Consider the following 18,240-nt stretch of genomic DNA (forward strand, 5'->3'; position numbering starts at 1 on the left):
CGCCTGTGAGGTGTCAAAACACGAGCCCTTGGTTCTAGAGCGCTTTCCCAGACTGAAAAGGGCATTGACCCTTAAATAAAATTTGGACATGTTTTCTTAACCCGCAGATTTATGAAGCAGATTTATGAGGCAGATTTTCCTAGGAATGAAAAATTATAATCTTAATATTGAAATTAATTTTCATATTAAAAAATAATAAACTTGCCTTTGGAAATATCCATCTTGAAAAAAGGTGGACATTCAATTACGAGTTTCACAATTTTATCTATTCTGCATTTCAAAATGTCCTTAAAACAAAGAACAATTTGAAATTTATGAACTCATTAGCAACTTGAAATACGTAACTAATATCTTAATGTTGCTCTAGTTTGTTTTACATACGTATAATATTTATGATATTATGTGCACTGCATATATTTGTTCATGTAAGTTATTATATTCTAATGGTAAATACTCTTATTATACTGGCGTACAAAATTAAGGGGTCATTAAATTCTCGACGAAAAATTATCGATATCCAAATCGATGTAACTTTGTAAAACAAAAATCACATGACATGGCCTGATTCATTTTAAACAACTAAAGCTTCAAGTTTACTCTTTCGTGACGCTGTCTTCGTTTTCTCAGACTATTATTGATTTCGAAAATTTTACATATGCAAACGATTGCATGGAATTTAAAAAATTTTTTTCGAAGTTCATTTAAGAATCCTCCACAAAGCAAAGTCTACCTTTTACAATGGCCTCAAAGAACTTGATGTACGATTTTCTTTGTCATTTTATCGCACTTGAAATGAAGAGTGAGCCGCCAGTATTGGAATAACTCAAGGTACATCACAAAGAACTGCATAGTCGGACCTGTACTTCGTGTAGTATAGAGAGTGTATATGTATGTTTAGTTTGTAAATTCAATGTCTGCAAGTGTGCACATAGTGTATGTCTGTGTTATGCGCGTTCAATAATATTTCATAAAATTATGTTTTTCCAGACAGGGCACCAACACCCAAAAGTTATGTAGAAAATACAATCAAATTTCTCAAAGATATTCATCTATATATTTGTCTAATATCTTTGGAAATATTTAAAATAATATAGAAATAAAAACTCTCAAACATAGAGGGAGGGAGGAAAAGAATATAATTAATATTGAAGCTATAACTTAATACTGAATAGATACAATAATATTCTGGACAAGAACTTGTATGGTTCCAATATCTTTGCAATAATTATTCCTTTTGATCCCACAATTTCTCACAAATCTTGTAGAAAGTTTTCCAAATTGAATGCTAAATGTCAGAATAACCGAAGAATTAAAGTTTCTCTAACGACACGTCGATTACGAACGCCATGTCGATCTTATCAAAGAGATCCTCGGTAATTTTAACGACATATGAAAAGCATCGGTTTGTGGAACCGCATATCATCGAAGCGATGTCATTCCTTCCACATTGAGAAATCAGCTGTCGGTACGTTTTCCGGTTATTTCGAAAATGATGACCGTTAATATTCAGCTAACCGTACCAGGTAGTCCAGCTGTCTGAAAAAAAAAGAGAAAAAAGAAAGAATGGAAGTAAACTGCTGTAAAGATAACTATTGTAGTTATTTATGATGTCGTTAAATTATAATACTTTGCTCTATTGCCTTCTGTACCGTGATAAAGTAAATTATTGAACGTTCCTTTCTTAAAATTATCGTGCTTTGATAATTTATTTTATTATACACAATTTGTTTTCTATTAACAATTACATTTAGATCTGTCGTCGAAAATAGGATAGATCTCATGTCTTAGATATTCTTAGAAACGATATTAAGGCGTTCTATTATTCTTACAATAGAATTTAAAACCGCACGTGTTCGTTTTGAAGTATTTGGCGCGTGTCTAATGTAGTCAAACGGCGTCACGGCATATTTTTCCGTGACTGACGCTACCAATAGGTCATGAGAAAAATCTCGTACGTCATGAAAAGAATAGTAGAAATTAAAATAACAGTTCTCTCTTGCTCTTCTTCACCTCTCTTCCATTTTATCCATCTTTCTTTTTCTTTCATTTTACAGATGACGACCTAAAAGCATCGGCATATTGCGCAATAAGAATTTTAACATGTTATTTAAACGACCAAAATTCTATGACATCGTCTGGCTAAAAAGAAGGAACGGAAATTTATTTCTAATTATGCATTGTTATATACTGCTTACAATTTTTCAGCCACACCTGATTCGACCGTCTAATATGTCTTTTTATGCTTTCACTTTCATTTTATGGTGCTCCGTGTCATATTAGAAATAATATTTTTAAATGTTACATGTTAAATGCATTCATATTTAATACATTATAAGTGACACATATGTAAAGAAAGAACATTTTGTGCGATGTACATACATGATTTAAATATAGTAGATCTGGAATTATTAACGATATTACTCAAAATTCTTCAATTTTGTTGTAGTAGGTACAGAATATTAAAACCACTTAAACGCCTCCCGGTATCTTCCAGGAAGGTGGGAAACAAGGGTCGCGGTAATGATTTAATAGTGCGTATAAAGAGACATGTTTGAAAGTGAGAGAGAAATATCGATGTGCTGCGATTATAAGGAGAGAAACAGATAGAGCAGGTCAAAGAAAGAAGGGGAAGGAAGTCACACGTGTATCCAAGTTCCCCACTACCGTTTGTTTCTCGACTGAAAGGAGCGTCCTTCGGCAATCTTCCCATCCCTTCTGGTCCTCCGACCATTTTCGACTATCACAATGCCTCCCCCTCCCTCCCGCTGCGGCAGAGATCGCGAGGATCTGTAACCAATCAGTGTCATTTGCAATGCCTCTACGGCTTGCACACTTAATCTCGGTGCATATTATTAACTACTCACGCGTACAATACTGTGATCGTTTCGCTATCTACACATAGATCTAAAGTCAATACAGATGACTTATTAATAGATTGTGCATGTGAATAATATAGAACGTTTTAAATATATATATATATATATATATACGTACGATGGAATATCTGGAATTACCAATACGATAAATTCATATTCTTTTAAAGTTGTTAAGCCGATGACTTCATTATAAATGAAACAATGCCCCAGCAGTTTATAAAGGCGAGATTATTAAATTTATTACGATTTAATAATTTTATTTATTATGATAAACCATTATTGTAATTATGTTCTTCTTATTTTATATATAGATCGTAAGTTTTACCATTGACTAAGAATAGGACGCTGTATACTCATCTGTGATCTTAACTACACAATATTAAGAAAGAAATATATACATTCAATATTATAATAATTTTAATAAATTTCATAACAATTTTACTGTTAATATCTTGGTATAATGTTATTATTAATGTTAATATAAAAATCATTATGAATATATAATTAAAAGTGCAAAATTGCAGATTACATTGACAATTATTTAGATGTAATATGTATTTACACGCAAGAATTTAATGTATATAATATTATAGCATATATAATAGATATCATTCATTATGTAATATATTAGATATATCTCCAACATAAAGTGTAGTAGATAAAATCAATATTGTTGAAATAACCTGTTTGATAAAATAATTACCCAATGATTAAAATTCTATATTTGACTTAAATCTCAGCTCACTCAAAATTAATGTTTAAGAATTTTTATATATGACTACATGTGTGTGATTTATCTTTTTTATATGTTAATAATATAATCAACTTTATCGACTATGCATATCATCATTTTGTACAATGTTATTTTTTCATCTGAAGAGGTCATTGAGTAATTATTTTGAGGATATTGCTGCTTATTTTAAACAAACAAATACTTTACTTTTATATTAATAGAATTTAACTTATTTATTTAAACACTTCAACCTTTTAACGCGAATCTAAACTTTATAATAAACTTAGACAAAATTTTCCTCTGCGCTCGCCACGCCTCCGAACTCTTACCTCTAGCTGCTTATTAGCAAAAATTTACGCTGGTAACAAATTAGAATAATTGAAATATGTATGCAGTGTGATAAAATAATATATAGATAGTGAAGTAAAGTAAATAATGAAGCAAACTTCAAAAGTGTACCGTGCCAACTACAGGGCAAAGAAATTCCCTATCTTACCAACTAACGAAGAAACCTATTTTATTGAGATTTATCAATGGTACGTGGAAGTAAATAGGTTCTTGTCTATGCTAGTGTGGAACCACTGAGATCCTATATCTTTATCTTTTCGTTACGAAATCTCTCGTTATTACTTCCATTACTATTTCCATTACGTTTTCAATTCTTAGCGTTACCGTATAGTAGTACACACTACAAAATGGATCATACATAATTCAATAAAATAATATAAACAAAAAATGTTGTGCGTCTATTATTTTCTTATAAAACGAAAGAACTTTCGGGACAACCTATTATTGGTATATTTCATAGTATATAAGATTTATAATAATCGTATCAGTCTTATATTCTTTAGTACTGAATACAAAGTTTTAAATATAAGTTCTTATTAATAGTTAAATATTCTATTCATTTCTTAAGTCCATTTCTTTTTGGCATTGAGCAAATAGAGACAAATCGAAATTATAGATTCGGTGTACTCGTAAATTTGAGTTACAGAGAGGACCACTGCTCGTAACTCTTGAACGAAATCCATTCGTTAGTCATGAATCTGGGCCTTTGTTAGCTCCCTTCTTTGTTAAGTCAATTTCAGTAACAACTCGATGCCGAAGACGCGTCGTAAACATGAATTGCGGAAACTTGTTCGCGAACTATACGAATCCGCTGTCATAAACCGCTATCCTCTGGGAATCCTAGAACCGCTCAGAGTAATAGGAGACACTCGTATTGTAACGCCTGTCATAGAGAAGATGGAATCTCTTGATACGATCGGTATATTAGAAATCCACACGGTAGCGTCTTCTCTAATTCCGCGGAAACTATAGCCGATCGGCACAAATCTCCCCATCCTCGAAGATTTTTACATAGACGACCCGACGTACGATATATATATATATATATATATATATATATATATATATATATATATATATATATCTTAGACATCACAAAGCCCTGCTTCGCGCCTATCACTAGGTAATCCGGTGTGTCTGAACTGTGAGATTCTTGGAGTCTTTGAAATAACGTCATATGCCAGGAATTTCTTGGTTGAAATTTTTGGTGCCTCGAACAATTTTTCGACCGCTTTTGCGAGTTTGTATCAGAAGAACATGATAACAAAGAAGGCAACACAACTTCACCTATTCTTGGAAGTGATATATTCAGAACTTTGGATCGTTTTTGTGATTTCGTATCAGGAGAACATTTTTTTTTTTTATTTATTAGAATATTTACAATCAATTCTCGTTGAGAATTTTCAGTAACTTAATTTGGCGTGATACAATGACATGGATTATAATAGTTTTATATTGTTGGTTCTAGTAGAAACTAAGGATTTAATCTAGAGGGTATTTTCTTTTTAGTCTGCGGATCTGGTCCGTCGTGTCCAGTAGTTGGGCGACTAATGGGTTGTGGTGGTTGTTGACTCTTGTGTTATATCTGCTTCTGGACTTGTGTATTTCATCTTTGACTGTAGGTATCTTGAGATCACGGTGGATTGTAGCATACCAGGGTGCATTTAATAGAGATCGATTGGAAGAGAACATGATAGCGTAAAAGGTGGCAATTTTTCTGAATTTTTTACGATTCACTTATTTTAATTTGTGAAAAAGACAAGGAAGGAAAATGGAAGGTGGATAGAATTAAGGATAAATGATAAGATATTCGAATTCGCTTTAAAAAACCTATTTGTTGATTAAATTAGAAAAATTATACAATAATCTTTACAATTAAAGGTAATTCTATAGTGATTAATGTACTTAACCTTCTGTTATATATATATATTAACAAATATAATTTAATTCTACCTTCAATAATGTATAATCCATACTTATTTTTTACAATATAATTATTATACAAACATGTCTTTAAAACTACTATAGTCAGAACGCATTAAAATTTAAAAAACATTAAGAATATAATAGAATATAATAATGATAAGAGTACAATTAAGGATATATTGCAAAAATATAGAATTCTATACTTCATGCACAAAATATCCTGTTCTGTACCTTATTTGTAATTTCATAGGGAAATTTAGTTTCAATTCAAACCACTATTATGCTGAATTGATAACGTTGTATAATCTCAAAATGTGAGACACGAAAAAATAAAAAACGACAGAATGTCACATCTATTCTGTACCTCGTCGGTAGTAGGGTTCACTACAATTTTTAAACTTATCACTCTAAATCGTAGAGGGCATAACAAAACGTATAATTTTTTACACGATCGGTATTTCAGTGACCACAGGTCACAGATGAAACATTACAAAGTCTCATAAGATGTTAGATCTATCTTTTAACTTTTGTAACACTTGACCGCTTGGTGCAGCACTTGCACCAGGAGAAAACTTAACTTACGGACGCGAGCGTAAGCACTGTGTGCACTCTCATTTCATCTGATCTGTCATATGCCTATGACACTATGACTATGATCATGTACTACACTGTAGTCTAGATGGAGTTACTTGTGTAGTGAATATAGTAAGTTTTGAGGTTATAGCAAGTTTCAGTAAGGACAACATTGCTAGTGTTATCGTAATATAGCATTATTTAGGTAAAGAATCGTCCTCTTATTCGGACGTAAAACAGACTTCTTAAATAAGTTATGTGAGCAATTAGAGCTCGCTTGTTAATTCTATGTCGATGATATGTCGGCTTCAAGCAACGTTAAAACAATGCAAGTGTACAGATTGGCCTATCTGGCCGTCTGACAAATATGAATTTATGGCATAATTTCATAACTTTAATAATCGATCATGGTCAAGGAAAAACCAAACTCAACCCGTATTTACGATTCAGAAGGTTATAGACGTAGAGCTGCATGCATCTGCGTCAAAAACGATCTGGAAGATGAGGTGAGCCAGCAGATGGCAGTTGATATTATTCCTTTTATTAATACAGTATACTTATTTTAATATCAGTTATATTTTATTTTTATTATATAAAATAAATAGAAATTACACTTTTATATAATTTATAATGTAGGTACTCTTGGTTACATCCAGTCGAAGACCTGATAGTTGGATAGTACCTGGTGGGGGTGTTGAACCAGAAGAAGAACCTGCAGTAACGGCATTAAGAGAAGTTCGAGAGGAGGCTGGTGTTTTAGGACAATTAGGCAGATGTCTTGGCATATTCGAGGTGCTAATGTGCTCGTATATAGAACACAATTACTTGCATAAATATAATCAAAACGCAACTAATGTATTCTAAGAATAGAGTTGCCCGAAGAAGTATGAATGGTCAAAATAACTTTTCTTTATAGAGTGTGGAACATAAGCATAGAACACAAGTATGGGTTATGCAGGTAACCGAAGAGCTGCCAGAATGGGAAGATTCACGTGCTATTGGTCGAAAGCGAAAGTGGTTCTCTATACCAGAGGCCTTGCTTCAGCTTGCTCAGCACAAGCCCGTCCAGCGTTCTTATATACACAGCCTCCACAATACTAATCCTCGACATAATCCCAATATTTCACCATCTAATCATTCACATACCACTGTAACATCTATTCAGCTAATGAATAATTCTAGTAACAATCCTCACCTTAACAAACACAGCTAATATTAAATACCATCCATTTGCGTGATTAATTGCTATCAAGTGTTAGATATTTGTTGCTGCTCCTTTCCTTTCGTACAGTTACAGCAATCACTATATATAAAGTTGTATTTTATATGTAAAATGACACCATTTGTATATTCTCCTTTCCTTTTCTTTTTTCATTCTTCTCTGTTTGTTATTTGTAGTACAATTGCAGTGGAACTTGTTATTATAACTACTAGTACTACTATTATACAATTACTACCATTATTACTATTACTACTACTACTATTGTCATTGATACTGCTATTCTACTATTAATACTACTATTATTACGAATACTATTATTATTATCATAATAGCAATCATTATTATTATTATTATTATTATTATTATTATTATTATTATTATTATTATTATTGTCTTTGCTATTATCGACGTTATACTTATTCACATAAATTAGTTAATAAACTGATCCATAAAGGAGCAGTTTCTTCAACTTAGTTTTCATTTTTATCATAATTTTGTGGGGAAAGTAATGCTTATATTTCATATATAAATAAGCACATAATTTTCATACGTAAAGTGGATGGTGTTTTATGCAAAAGGAAAGAAATTTCACAATTAGAATATTTCTCTCATGTTGTTTAAATATATTCAAAGAATATTATAAATATCATAATGAAACATATCTGTATCTGAACAGTTTGTTTTGAAAAAGAGTTTTGTTGATATGTGATAAGAATAACAACTTAAATTTGTTTATATGACAATTATAACATTTTACATACTATGGTCACTATATTAGTTTACAAACTGAATCATTTCCAGAATTACACTAGGGATTGTTTAGAATATATGTTTAAAGAAAGTAAAATTTTTCTCTATATAAATCATTAAAAAAGGCTAATATGAAAACTATTTGATGTAAAACGAAATATAAATACGTGGGTACACTACAAATTTTGTAGATTTTCTTTTGTGCAATTATGTATTTAAATTTTGTATGACTTTTTAAATGTCAACAGTTAAATATTATAATTTCACAGTTATTGTCATTAATTTGTATTATTGCAAATTGATTCGCACAAAAAGTTGTCAATAAACCACAGTAAAAAATATTGTAAAAATTTTAGTACATAGAATGGTTATTTTAATGAATATGTGTACATATTTGGTGGTACCGATACGAATGTATAATCAAAGATGAGTCGGGAGATCATCAGAGCAATGTTAAAAAAGTCTGCCAAAAAATGGACATTAAAAATAAGAGCCTCTCGTGGCCAATAGCTGCACTATCATCCCCGGTGATTTTGGAGAAACGTGCTAATGCACGGCGCGAAGAAATGTGCTACAATGCGACGTGCAACTATATGACTCAAATCGTACCTCGTACCGGTGAAAAGTGAGACCGTGTCGTACCGTGTCGTAATTCGTAATCATGCACATAATGTGACGTAACTATAAGGTGGCAGTGGGGATAATCCGGTGATGTGATATCATGTGCCATATGCATAAAAATAAACAAATACTTGTAAGTATTAAGTACACGTAAAAGACAAATACTAGATTTCTTATGCATAACCTTTTACTAGTACTAAGTATTAAATGATGGTAAATCCTAAGTAAATACTTCATCCTTTACGCACACGGAACCGAGTATTTATTTGAATAATCACTAGTAAAAGCTTTTACTTTTATGTATAACTTTTTACTAGTATTTGGTAGTAAATGATGGTAAATCTTAAGTAAGTACTATTTCTAGTAAATACTTCATCCTTTATGCACATGGAACCGAGAATTTATTTGAAGAATCACTAGTAAAAGCTTTTACTTGCCTTTATACATCTAATCCTATGTATCCAAAAAGGGGGAATTCTTACGGGAACGCAAATAGAGGAGAAACGTACGCACAGCAACGGAGCACTGCCAGAGTAAACATAGACAGCCAGCCTTAAGTATGTAGTACATACCATGTACTAGGGCATTTATTGACATATTTTATAAATTACGTGCTTTCCATTGCTTTTATTTTCTAGTTAATTTATTATAAATCTATTATTCCATTTGTATGTAAATAGCCGAAATAAAGTAAAATTTGTTATAATTATCTGATAAATATGTTAAATAGATATACTAATTACTACTATTACTTATGTTATTATATATTATTACTAAGATTACTTATGTTCGCCACTTGTAGATAAATTCGTTTCCTACTTTTTTAAAAAATGTAATGATTATTAATAAAAAACTAAATTTAAAGAAAAGTACATAGTTTCGCCGTGCCAACCTGAAGGAGGTTGATTATTTCAACAGTGTTTTCAGAGAGACTTTTGTATAATAATTATATTTATAAATTAGTTATATGTACAAGGTACAGATTTAGAAAAAACATGTTAACAACAACAAAAATTTTTTTAATTATGTTTTATGTTTTCAATTGGTTCTATTGGTGAATTTAAATAACTATATAAACATTTGGATGATTTTTTTCGAACGAAAATGTTATTACATTTGCTTTAAGTAAAAAATGATTATATAGTATGTAAATAATACTACTATTAACGCCTTTTTTTAAACATTTACATTTTTTATTTCATAGTTTTGTGAAATTGTAGAACCATTACGTCTTCTGAGATTTCGGTGATCTTCGTTATACAATATTATATATATTTATATAATATATTTCTTATATATTATTATATGTTATATAATATATGCTATATTGATATAAATTCAAATACATAAGCATCGGCGGCAACCGACGATTTCCCTACTCTCTATTACTCTTTAACCCTTAGAGTGCTGAATACTCGCGGCCTATGCGGTCCGTACGGACGGCGCGCAACTACTTTACTTTATACTTTTTCGTTAGACTGAACTCTATTGATTGACTATTCAAAGCGCAAATCGTAATAAGTTATAGTAATTCTTTTGCACGAGATTAAATGATTCCAGAGCGTTATTTTTTTAGTATTAATTATTTATTATAAACATTGAAATTTACAGTTAACTAGAATTTGGGTAATAAACTAGAAAACGATAAACTAGAAAACTAAATTTAGTAAATATAACACAAGTTAATAATTCAGTTGTGTGTGCAAAATTTCAAAACAATTATCGATACATAATCCGACATCGCATTTTCTGCATTCCCTTATTTTTCACACAAACAACACATTTTCTTCTTGATAATTAGATGCGACTGTCCGCGAAACAGGTAGACAACTGTTATAACAAGGCATTATTGGCATTTGTTTATTGCCGTTATTAAGGAATGCATTTATATTTATCTCACACAAACGTAATAGTATTACTTCTGCGTAGGTGTTCGGAAAAATTGAAAAACGCATACATGCATCCTTAGTCTATATCGGGCACTTACAGAAAACGCATATATATGTCCTTAGTCCACACCGATAGCTGTCGCCAGACGCCTATATGTGCCCATAATACTCTAAGGGTTAATATAACGTATAACCTATAAAGCGTTTCTCGGATATTGTTTCCTCCACGTGCTTCGAATCTGTGTGTAGTAAGAGGTAATTTATAGAATTTTTTATATTAACGATAAATTTGTTAACACATATATTTTATAACACACAAATTTTTCCAAATAATATGTTGAACTAACATATTATGTTAGAAATGTTAATATCAAAAAATATTCATTATATTTATATACATACATATATAGCTTTATTGCATACTAAGGTTAGATTACTCGCATATGTATTTGATTATTTAAATTTTTCTTTATTTCTAATTATAGATGTATTTTTATTAAGATGACTATTTTTTATAAAGAAATTTCTAAAGAAATGGAGTGTGAACAAATGAGTGAAGTTGATGAGGATATGGAAGAAAGCAGCAGTGATAGTAATGAAGAGGATTCTATTGCAAGTGATGAAGTAGAAAATAATAAATCTGAGATATATCTTCCTGGAAAGTCTTTAGAATGTGGAGAAGAGCTTATTGTGGACAAGACAGCATATCGAATGTTACATCATGCCCAATCCGGAGCTCCTTGTCTTAGTTTTGATATTATTTTAGATGACTTGGGTAATAATAGAGAAGATTACCCATTGAATATATATCTTGTGGCTGGAACTCAAGCTGCCAAGACACATGTCAACAATCTCCTTGTTATGAAAATGAAAAATCTATGTGGTATAGAAGATAATTCTGATGATGAATCAGATGATGATGAATTGCATAGTGAAAGTGATACAAATATACCAATTTTGTCTGTTGCACCAATAAAGCATCAAGGTTGTGTTAATAGAGTTAGGTAAATACATATTTTTATTGTCTTTTAATAACCATAATACCAATTACCAACATAAAGTTACCAATAATGTAAATTTTCAATATAAATAATTAAAAAAATAACATTGGTTGTTAAAATGTATTTATTTATTTCAATAGATATAAAAGAATTGGTAATAAAGCTGTGGCAGCAAGTTGGAGTGAATTAGGACGTGTACATATTTGGGATTTGGAAAAACAATTAAATGCACTTGATAATGATGAATTGCTACGTGCATATAATAAGGAGTCTAAGAAAAATGATGGGAACATCAAACCATTATTTAGTTTTAAAGGACATCTTTCAGAAGGATATGGACTTGATTGGTGTCCAACAGAAGTAGGCACGTTAGCTTCTGGTGATTGCAAGGGTAACATTCATATATGGCATTTTAGTAATTCTTCAACTTGGCATGTGGATCAACGACCTTATAATTCACATGCACCATACAGTGTTGAAGATATTCAGTGGTCACCTAATGAAAGACATGTACTGGCTTCATGTTCTGTTGATAAAAGGTATGATCTTAATTAAATTTCTAATAAGTTTCTATTAGGATAATATACGTTTTATTATTTACTTTAATACCATAACTAATATCAAGTTTTTAATATACTTTTGTAATTATACTGTAATTTTAACAGTATCAAAATTTGGGATACAAGAGCAAGTCCACAGTCTGCATGCATGTTAACAGCAGATGGTACACATACTGCCGATATTAATGTTATTTCATGGAATTGTAAAGAAAATCAATTTCTTGTATCTGGTGGTGATGATGGCTTGGTTTGTGTATGGGATTTGCGGCAGTTTAGTGCTAGTAATACAAAAGCATTAGCCATATTTAAGCAACACACTGCACCTGTTACAACAGTAGAATGGTATCCTCAAGAGGCTACTGTATTTGCTTCTGGTGGAGCTGATGATCAAATTGCTCAATGGGATTTATCAATAGAAATCGATCAATCAGAAAAGATAGAAGACAGTGAATTAAAGGAACTTCCGCCACAATTGTTATTTATACATCAAGGTCAAACTGATATAAAAGAATTGCATTGGCATCCTCAATGTCCTGGTACTGTAATATCAACGGCACATTCGGGATTTAATGTATTTCGTACAATTAGTGTATAACCTGCCCAATAAAAAGTCCAATATTTATAAAATACTTTCTATTATTTTGAAATTTTTGTATCTTGTAATAACATGCTCATAAATACCTCCATTTTAGCTACAATGCAATAAAATTAGAAATGTATGATGCCATTTAAAAAACATTGATGATTTCGAAATTCCGTAAAAACATGACACATAAGAAAATCTTTTCTCACCATTATATATATCTAAGCTTTCAAATAATTTAGTTTCTTCTTTGATATAAAGATAAATAACAAAGACATTCTTCCTTGACTCATCCTGTATATTACATATTTCAAAGTGGTTTCAAATGTCAAAAATGTCATTTTTTTGCATCATAAATAAATGAGAGATAAGTATATTTCATACTATTAACTAATTGTCCGCGGTTTCGCCCACAGTATTTGAATATATATATATATATTTATAATCCTCTATTTGAACATTCTCTAGAAGCTGAAATTTCGAAAAACGCTTAAACACAAGTTTATTTTTTTTTTAATAAGGAGTTTATATGCCGAATTTCACGTCTTTGACTCTAGTGGACATAGAGATATGGTTATTCTTCAAAAAGAACTTTTTCCCCTTTTTACCTTTTTGAGATCCATATTTCCAAAAATCCTTTTTTATTCTATCATAAAAGAAGTACACTGTATGCAAATATCATGTTTCATATAATATAATTTGTATAACGGATTGGGCTGGACATTGGTAACTAGTGTCACTTTTGCGTTATACATATATATATATTTTTTATTTTATTTCATATACACATACATATAATACATAGAATATAAAATATAATTTATTTATATATAAGATTCAATGATAACAAATGTCTTATTGTCGGTCTACCATGAGGGCAATTCCAAGGATTTTCCATTTCTGCCATTTGAGTAATTAATTTATGCATGTCATTGTTATTAAGAGCCATACCTATCATAACTGCCTTGCGACAAGCTTTTGATGCTAGCATTTGTCTTACTCGACTTGGACGAAATGTACTATTTTTTTGGTTTTCTATACCACCTTCTCTAATAAGAAAAATCAATTCTTCGATGTCATCTTGTCCAAATTGCCAATGACCACTTACTGGTATACCTGTAAGTTGCACACGATGACCAGATTCACCTAAACCAAAATATTTGAAACTATATTTATTTATATTTGAATAAATTAAAAATATATTATACATTTTTCCAAAGTACTAATTACTTATGACGATTAAAACATTTTTTAATTTATCTTGTTCACCTTCAGAATCTATTTTTAAAAAAAAACCATTATCTTCAAATGTTTTTTGATGTTCAATTAATATTGTCTCATTAAGTGGAGAAATATTTAAAAATTTAGGAATAATTAATTTTTGGGTTCGTAATTGAGTTTCATTATTAAGCTTTTCAAAACGATATTTTTCATCGGTAGCATGTTGATCAATAATGAAAAGATCTTCTTTCAAACGTGTTATTATAAAACCAAGATTAAACTGACCTATAATTTCCATCTGTAAAATATTCTTTTTATAGAAACTGTATAAGAAAATAACTATCGTGTTAAACTTATAAGATAATAAAATACAAAATAATAGATGATGTGCTAAAGAATTAAAACTTATAGAATCCAATAATTCAATAAAATATAAATAACCTCGAAAAAAGAATCTTTTGTTAATTGTTTTTTTAATTCATTTTCAGCATTTGAATTTTGATCCATCTGTGCCTTAAACTTGATCCTTGTATTTGAAATCACACATTTCGATAAAAGATTTTGCTTTTCTTGAAGTTGTTGTTTTATTGCCAGAATGCTAATTGACATTTGTACGGTACCTAATATTTTTGTTTTAGTTGTTATATTATTTTGTACATTATCATTATCATTATCATTATCATATTGAATAGTTTTATTAATGCATTGTATATTTTGTTTTTCTGTATGTTCTATTTTTGATATTGTATTTAAATTGTGAAATCTTTTGATTGGTCGATCAGCATTTGTAGGTGAAATTGTTCTTTTTACACCAAAACTTAATTCTGGTACAGGGTTTGCAGTCAAATTTCCTTGTAATTTGTCCCATCTGGATGATAAATTATATTTTAAAGTTGCTAAAATTAAATTTTCTTGTGTACAGAAGATGACTCTCTTATTTGGAGTTACATTAATATCAGTTGAGTGTTTATTTAACTTCAAATTTAAAAAAATAAATGGATATTGTTTATTATTATATTTATGATAAATTTGATTTATTAATTTACTGACTTTTGTCAGATCACATGGTCGACCATTTACATAAAAAAATTGTCTATCAGGAGCAGAACGTCCAATATCATGATCACAGCTGCTAATATAGCAATCCCATTCAAAATCCACAACTACATTACTTGATAAGTTATATTCTTGCAATGTTGCTTCATCAGGAGGTAACAGTTCAATTTTAATAAGTCCATTTGAAGATTTTTTTCCAAATATTAAATTAATATTGCTTAAAATATTACTGGGACTAACAGTATTGATTACAAGATTAGGGGATTTGTCTGATACACAATTGGAGCATGTTATTTTTGTATTAGTAGAAACTAAGCAATAGCTATATAGTACTTGAATAGCTCGAATATATTCCTTTTTAAGATTTCTTTGAAATTCTTTTGCTCTAACAGAAAGGCACTTAAATATATTTTTTATATGCACAGTAGTTCCTATTTCTCTTGCACATGGTTCTTTTTTTTGCAGCGCACCATTGTGATCAAATTGTAATTTAAAACCATGTTCGCTTGTAGAGTGTCTTGTAACAATACTTAAGTCAGCTAAAGAACAAAGTGAACTAAGAGCTTCTCCCCGAAATCCAAATGTGCTCACTTCTGTTAAATCTGAGAATTCTCGAAGTTTAGAAGTATAATGCTTCAGTCCTGATCAAAGAAAAATATATGTAAATATTACTTAATTATTTTGAAACTTCTCTTCTATATTAAATATATACAGATATATGAATACATATATGTACCTAATCCTTCAAAATCTTGTTCTAAAACACCACTTCCATTATCACTGACGCTGATACATGTCTTTCCATAATCTTTCAATTTAATATCAATTAATGTAGCACCACTATCTAAACTATTTTCTACTAATTCTTTCACAGCAGTTGCAAGATCAAATATTACCTAGTAAAATTTTTTACGTATACATATATACATATATATATTACCTAACTATTATTATATATCATATATAAAAATATATATGAGAAGTAAATATGGGAATTGACAAAATTTATTAAGGCTTGCATGAAGCTATGAGAATTCTGTCTGGGGGACTAACAAGGGCAATATTAAATCAAGCTAAAACCAAAGAAACTTCAGGAAACAGATAAGCCTAACAATTAAATTAGTAGAACTTAAGTCAAATCTAAAATACACTATACTATATTACAATATATTACGTTAATCAATAATATATTATGTATCATGTTATATTTTGTTATATTTTATTATATTATGATTATATAAAATATAGATGTTTCTAATAGAGACTGTAGTAGCTTTTAAGCCTCATTATAATGAACAAATAATAATAATTACCATTACCATAGTTAAATAATGTAATTATTTAATAAACTTAAATCGATAATACATTACTTAATAAGCAATAGATTTAAAAGCACAATTATACCATATAAAGAATATCTTATTTAATTTGAATCAAGTTGAATTACTTAAAAAGTATCAGTATTCTACAAAACATGACTAAAAAAGCTTGTTCTTATACAATATAACCAAAATCATATATACTATGTCTAAAACATTTTTCAATATTATTTAAAAATTGGCATTATATTAAAATATTTAGCTGTTCATAGCTACGATACTTCATGTTCTATACTGACATTTTTATGATATAATTATAATTATAAAAGAAATATTATGTTATACTAATTAAGATACAGACGTGAAAGTAGGGTAATCTTATACATTTTAATAAATAACTAAGAATAATAGAACATATATTTATTTGCTAAAAAATAATTAATATTACATATTGAATATATAACGTTAATATATAAAGGTTGAATATTAATATACTTGAATATTAATATTAATATACTATATATAGTAGGTTAACCTCACCTGACCAGAACAAATTTGATGAATTGTTTGTTTACTTATAACATTAATCTTCTTCGATTTTTCCGACGATGATATTGGTTCATCCATCACCAATATATGTGAAGGAAAATGAAAACTCGATTAGTTATCTATTGTCTACGTCGTAGGAACATCTGTACCTACTTACATTGTAGTTGTAAAGTATTATAGAAAAATCAATAATTTTACGTTTTGACAATGTTTCAATATAAAAACTTTATTTTTTAAGTAAGAATTAACGTGTAATATTTTAACTAGGTTTACTCAAAATTTAAATTATTTTCAATTAACTTGTGTTTATAACATTCTCATATTTGATTGGATATGACGAAATGAAAATGTTAAGTAAAACTAACCACATTATGTTATGGCGCGATATTTGATGTTTATCTTCTAATAATATAATAATCTTCTAATATACAAAAATACGGATAACTTTGTAGTAAAATAATAATTGCTGCATAGAGAAAAAGATAAATTTGTTAAATCTCTACAATAGTAAGAAATAAAATTAAAATGAATTAATTACAATTTTGTTCTTCTCTACGAAGATATACATTTTATAATCAATTTCTTTATTATACAGCATAGATATCCCATTTACTTAGCTAAGAATAAATAAAATTGCGAGTGGGATGTAACACAATTAAATTATTGTAAGACTATTTAAATGTTATAAATTACTACCAAATACGTTACATTTTCCTAATATAATTACATAAAATATGTTTCGATTAGTGCCAAAATTACCTATGTGGAATGAGGAAAGTAGAATACGATTATGTTTCCACTAAATTATAATCAAATTTAATTTATAGTACTTACAATGTTCTCAGTAGTTAGTTTCCACAGACAACAAATGCATTCATAAAAATATAACAAATCATTCTATAACTGTTACATTTCCTTTCGTAGAGATAACTGAATGCTTTTTATTTAAACAGGACTTCAGGAGGCTAACAAAAATATAACAACAAAAATGAAGATGCGTTTGTTTATTATTA

General features: G+C 29.4%; 3 protein-coding genes and 1 long non-coding RNA gene across 9 annotated transcripts; 2 read left to right on the plus strand and 2 right to left on the minus strand.

Annotated features, from left to right (window-relative positions):
• Nucleotides 1-412: 412 nt before the first annotated feature.
• On the minus strand, nt 413-2,937 carry LOC125386284. Its single transcript, XR_007226288.1, has 3 exons — nt 2,196-2,937; nt 1,830-2,062; nt 413-1,536 (listed from the first exon to the last, which is right to left on the minus strand). It is a non-coding gene; the product is annotated as an uncharacterized LOC125386284 (long non-coding RNA).
• A 3,564-nt stretch (nt 2,938-6,501) lies between these two features.
• On the plus strand, nt 6,502-8,611 carry LOC100645582 (diphosphoinositol polyphosphate phosphohydrolase 1). Its single transcript, XM_003402479.4, has 3 exons — nt 6,502-6,962; nt 7,093-7,248; nt 7,373-8,611. The coding sequence occupies exons 1-3, from the start codon at nt 6,864-6,866 to the stop codon at nt 7,667-7,669; spliced, it is 552 nt and encodes a 183-aa protein (XP_003402527.1). The 5' UTR covers nt 6,502-6,863; the 3' UTR covers nt 7,670-8,611.
• A 307-nt stretch (nt 8,612-8,918) lies between these two features.
• On the plus strand, nt 8,919-13,128 carry LOC100649249 (glutamate-rich WD repeat-containing protein 1). Of its 4 annotated transcripts, none has more exons than XM_048414329.1 (5): nt 8,919-9,182; nt 10,979-11,193; nt 11,424-11,942; nt 12,080-12,478; nt 12,605-13,128. In XM_048414329.1, the coding sequence occupies exons 3-5, from the start codon at nt 11,440-11,442 to the stop codon at nt 13,092-13,094; spliced, it is 1,392 nt and encodes a 463-aa protein (XP_048270286.1). In that variant the 5' UTR covers nt 8,919-9,182; nt 10,979-11,193; nt 11,424-11,439; the 3' UTR covers nt 13,095-13,128. The 4 variants fall into 4 exon arrangements, with proteins under 4 accessions (XP_048270286.1, XP_048270289.1, XP_048270288.1 ...); XM_048414332.1 differs by having other exon boundaries at nt 11,459-11,942; XM_048414331.1 differs by having other exon boundaries at nt 11,062-11,193.
• Nucleotides 13,129-13,822: 694 nt separating this feature from the next.
• On the minus strand, nt 13,823-17,582 carry LOC100649562 (mismatch repair endonuclease PMS2). 3 transcript variants are annotated; one of them, XM_012316348.3, is made up of 5 exons: nt 17,219-17,582; nt 16,096-16,255; nt 14,745-16,000; nt 14,352-14,601; nt 13,823-14,198 (listed from the first exon to the last, which is right to left on the minus strand). In XM_012316348.3, exons 1-5 carry the CDS (start codon nt 17,303-17,305, stop codon nt 13,903-13,905), a joined length of 2,049 nt encoding a protein of 682 aa, XP_012171738.1. In that variant the 5' UTR covers nt 17,306-17,582; the 3' UTR covers nt 13,823-13,902. The 3 variants fall into 3 exon arrangements, with proteins under 3 accessions (XP_012171738.1, XP_048270285.1, XP_003393628.1); XM_048414328.1 differs by having other exon boundaries at nt 13,823-14,228; nt 14,313-14,601; XM_003393580.4 differs by having other exon boundaries at nt 13,823-14,228; nt 17,219-17,580.
• Nucleotides 17,583-18,240: the final 658 nt, after the last annotated feature.

Source organism: Bombus terrestris, chromosome 2, assembly GCF_910591885.1.
Source record: "Bombus terrestris chromosome 2, iyBomTerr1.2, whole genome shotgun sequence".
Taxonomy (NCBI): domain Eukaryota; kingdom Metazoa; phylum Arthropoda; class Insecta; order Hymenoptera; family Apidae; genus Bombus; species Bombus terrestris.

Bases quoted from the DNA above. Each gene is read 5' to 3' on its own strand.
- LOC100645582 (XM_003402479.4), top strand. From the start codon at position 6,864: ATGGTCAAGGAAAAACCAAACTCAACCCGTATTTACGATTCAGAAGGT. The intron at 6,963-7,092 runs GTGAGCCAGCAG...TTTATAATGTAG, and splicing joins AAAACGATCTGGAAGATGAG to GTACTCTTGGTTACATCCAG. The intron at 7,249-7,372 runs GTGCTAATGTGC...TTTTCTTTATAG, and splicing joins GATGTCTTGGCATATTCGAG to AGTGTGGAACATAAGCATAG.
- LOC100649249 (XM_048414329.1), top strand. From the start codon at position 11,440: ATGACTATTTTTTATAAAGAAATTTCTAAAGAAATGGAGTGTGAACAA. The intron at 11,943-12,079 runs GTAAATACATAT...TTATTTCAATAG, and splicing joins GGTTGTGTTAATAGAGTTAG to ATATAAAAGAATTGGTAATA. The intron at 12,479-12,604 runs GTATGATCTTAA...TAATTTTAACAG, and splicing joins TCATGTTCTGTTGATAAAAG to TATCAAAATTTGGGATACAA.
- LOC100649562 (XM_048414328.1), bottom strand. From the start codon at position 17,305: ATGGATGAACCAATATCATCGTCGGAAAAATCGAAGAAGATTAATGTT. The intron at 16,256-17,218 runs GTGAGGTTAACC...AAATTTTACTAG, and splicing joins ATCAAATTTGTTCTGGTCAG to GTAATATTTGATCTTGCAAC. The intron at 16,001-16,095 runs GTACATATATGT...TTCTTTGATCAG, and splicing joins ACAAGATTTTGAAGGATTAG to GACTGAAGCATTATACTTCT.